The 2,114-nt window shown below is 45.8% G+C and overlaps 1 protein-coding gene across 1 annotated transcript in view; it reads right to left on the minus strand.

Moving 5' to 3' along the window:
- The window catches only part of GYS2 (glycogen synthase 2), a 50,488-nt gene extending 48,783 nt beyond the window's left edge, over positions 1-1,705 (minus strand). The window contains exon 1 of the mRNA XM_030885102.2: positions 1,343-1,705. Within this exon, the coding sequence (XP_030740962.1) occupies positions 1,343-1,463 (121 nt within the window). The 5' untranslated portion in view covers positions 1,464-1,705. The remainder of the gene's footprint in view (positions 1-1,342) is intronic.
- Positions 1,706-2,114: the final 409 nt, after the last annotated feature.

Raw genomic sequence — 2,114 nt, forward strand, 5'->3', positions numbered from 1 at the left:
CCCCGCGTGCTCCCAGCACTCAGCACGTGTCTGATTAACATTTATTAAATGGAGGGGAAAGACGGAAGACAGGGTTCTGGAACTTGCTCAGTCTGTCTTATGTACTGATCCCTGGTGCTGAGGAATACCACTTCCCACGCCCAAGCAAACTCTCTCCTGGAATTTTTGCTTACTTCGTGGAGAAGGTGAGCATTTTAGGTTAGAGTCTGGGATTCACCTGGGATGGAGGGATCTTTGAGTAGAAAGCATTTTAAGGCCTTGTGACTGGAAAATGGACGTTGCAAACAACTACTAGTAAGAACATTTCGCTCTCCACAATGTGGTTTCTCTCTTCTTTACTTCCTCCCCTGTAGAGATAAAGTAGACTGTGCTTTGCTCTCGGACGTGAGTTCCGGGCATGCCAGCACACGCTTATGGATATATGAATACATGGATTTGAACAGCTCCTTTAGGTGAAAAATAGAACAGGGTGCCCTTAGTTCCAGGTTGTGCTGGCACTAAATCGCCAGAGGGAAGAAGGCATGCATCACATTCCTGCGCTCCTTTCAGATCCTTTCAATGACAGGCTACCGCCATTTCCCTGTCAGTTCATCTGGCTCAGCCAGATCTTGAACAACTCCGTGCTCAGCTGCTAAGCAAACGGCAGCAATGTGAAGCTACCAGTCACTCAGAGGGGGACAAAGGTGGCAGCCTGCTTGGGGAACTAACATTCACAGCCTGGGAAACCCTCTGGGGAAGTTCTACTCTCCCTTATGAAGTTGCTATGAGTCGACATGTGATGCTGTGTCAATTAGTTTGGATTCTGTTGTGGGGATGGATCCATGCACAGCAACCAAGAGAACAGTGACTTTGATTCTTCTCAGCAGGAGCGCAATATGATGCATTCTGAACAGCTTCTGAATTACAAGCTCAGCCCACGCTCACCAAATATAATTACACGATCAATTATATCATCGATATTATTATATAATCAATAATCTATGGAGCTAAAGTTTCTAACTGTTCTTCATCCCACACTATTTTCCCCATCAAGTAAAGTACCTGCTTACCCTTTCTGCTAAGAAAAAGAAAATTTAATGGAATTTTTTTTTTAATTCCTGTTTTTCACAGAAACTTCACAGGCCTGGGCAACAAGTGCCATTTCCCACTTTCTTTTGTTCAACAGATTCTTACATGCAAGTCTTCACTGCCTGTTGACATAGACAAGGTTATCTAAATTGACGTCCCCGCAGATGTCTGAATGCCTGCCCCCCTGACTGGCAATTCCCCATCACTGGAGCGTTACCTGAGAAATCCTAAACTAGTTCAGCGGGGAAACAGCACCTTTGGGAGCAGTACAAACCTTTATTGGCCACTTCCCAAGCAACTTCAAAGAGTAATAAATCCTCCACAGGAAGTTCTTCAACTTCCCACTGCGGAAGCCCACTCAGGGACGTCACAGACAGAGAGCGGCCCCGGTGCATCCTTCTTCCAGTTCTCAGAAAGGGTTTACGTCCCTGTTAAATTAACTGCAGTCCCCGGAGCGGTGGGAGTGGACCCCGAGCGTGGTATCTTCGTGGAATCTCATGTGCTTTCTGAGAACTTCTGGTTGAAAGAGGAATTGCCGGCTCGTCTGCAGTCTTTCTGGGCAGATCACCGAAGGCTGTGTTTTTGATCCCCAGTCCACGCACGCACCCCAGAGCAGTTCCGAGTTGAGGCCACCGCTCCCCGACTGGTAGGATCTGCACAGGCCACGCAGGACGCGAGTTCAGCCCTTTAGCCCTTGTCCTTTTGGCCAAACGACTAGACACACAGAGTCATGCTCATTTCGTCATGTTCAGAGTGACCCAGGACTAGCAATCCTCCTCTTGGTTGTTTGCAGACAGTTTAGATTACTTGTCGAGTTGATTAGGGCACATTTCAGGTTCTAACTTTCCTAAGGGTTCTTTTTCTTTTAGTTCCTAGTTTTAAAGGTTTGGGGTTGGGTTTTGTTTTTGTTTTAGACTATTCTGTTTATTTTTATCCACATTTACACAGTGAACCTTAATAATAGGCATTGATCTTGATCTCCCTTTTCTTAGTTACTTAAAAATCATCTCCAGATGAAAAAAAGGAGAAAACCCAGTGTGATTTTG

The sequence above is a fragment of the Echinops telfairi genome, unplaced genomic scaffold (assembly GCF_000313985.2).
Source record: "Echinops telfairi isolate 266 unplaced genomic scaffold, ASM31398v2 ScPeMD7_21;HRSCAF=78, whole genome shotgun sequence".
NCBI lineage: Eukaryota > Metazoa > Chordata > Mammalia > Afrosoricida > Tenrecidae > Echinops > Echinops telfairi.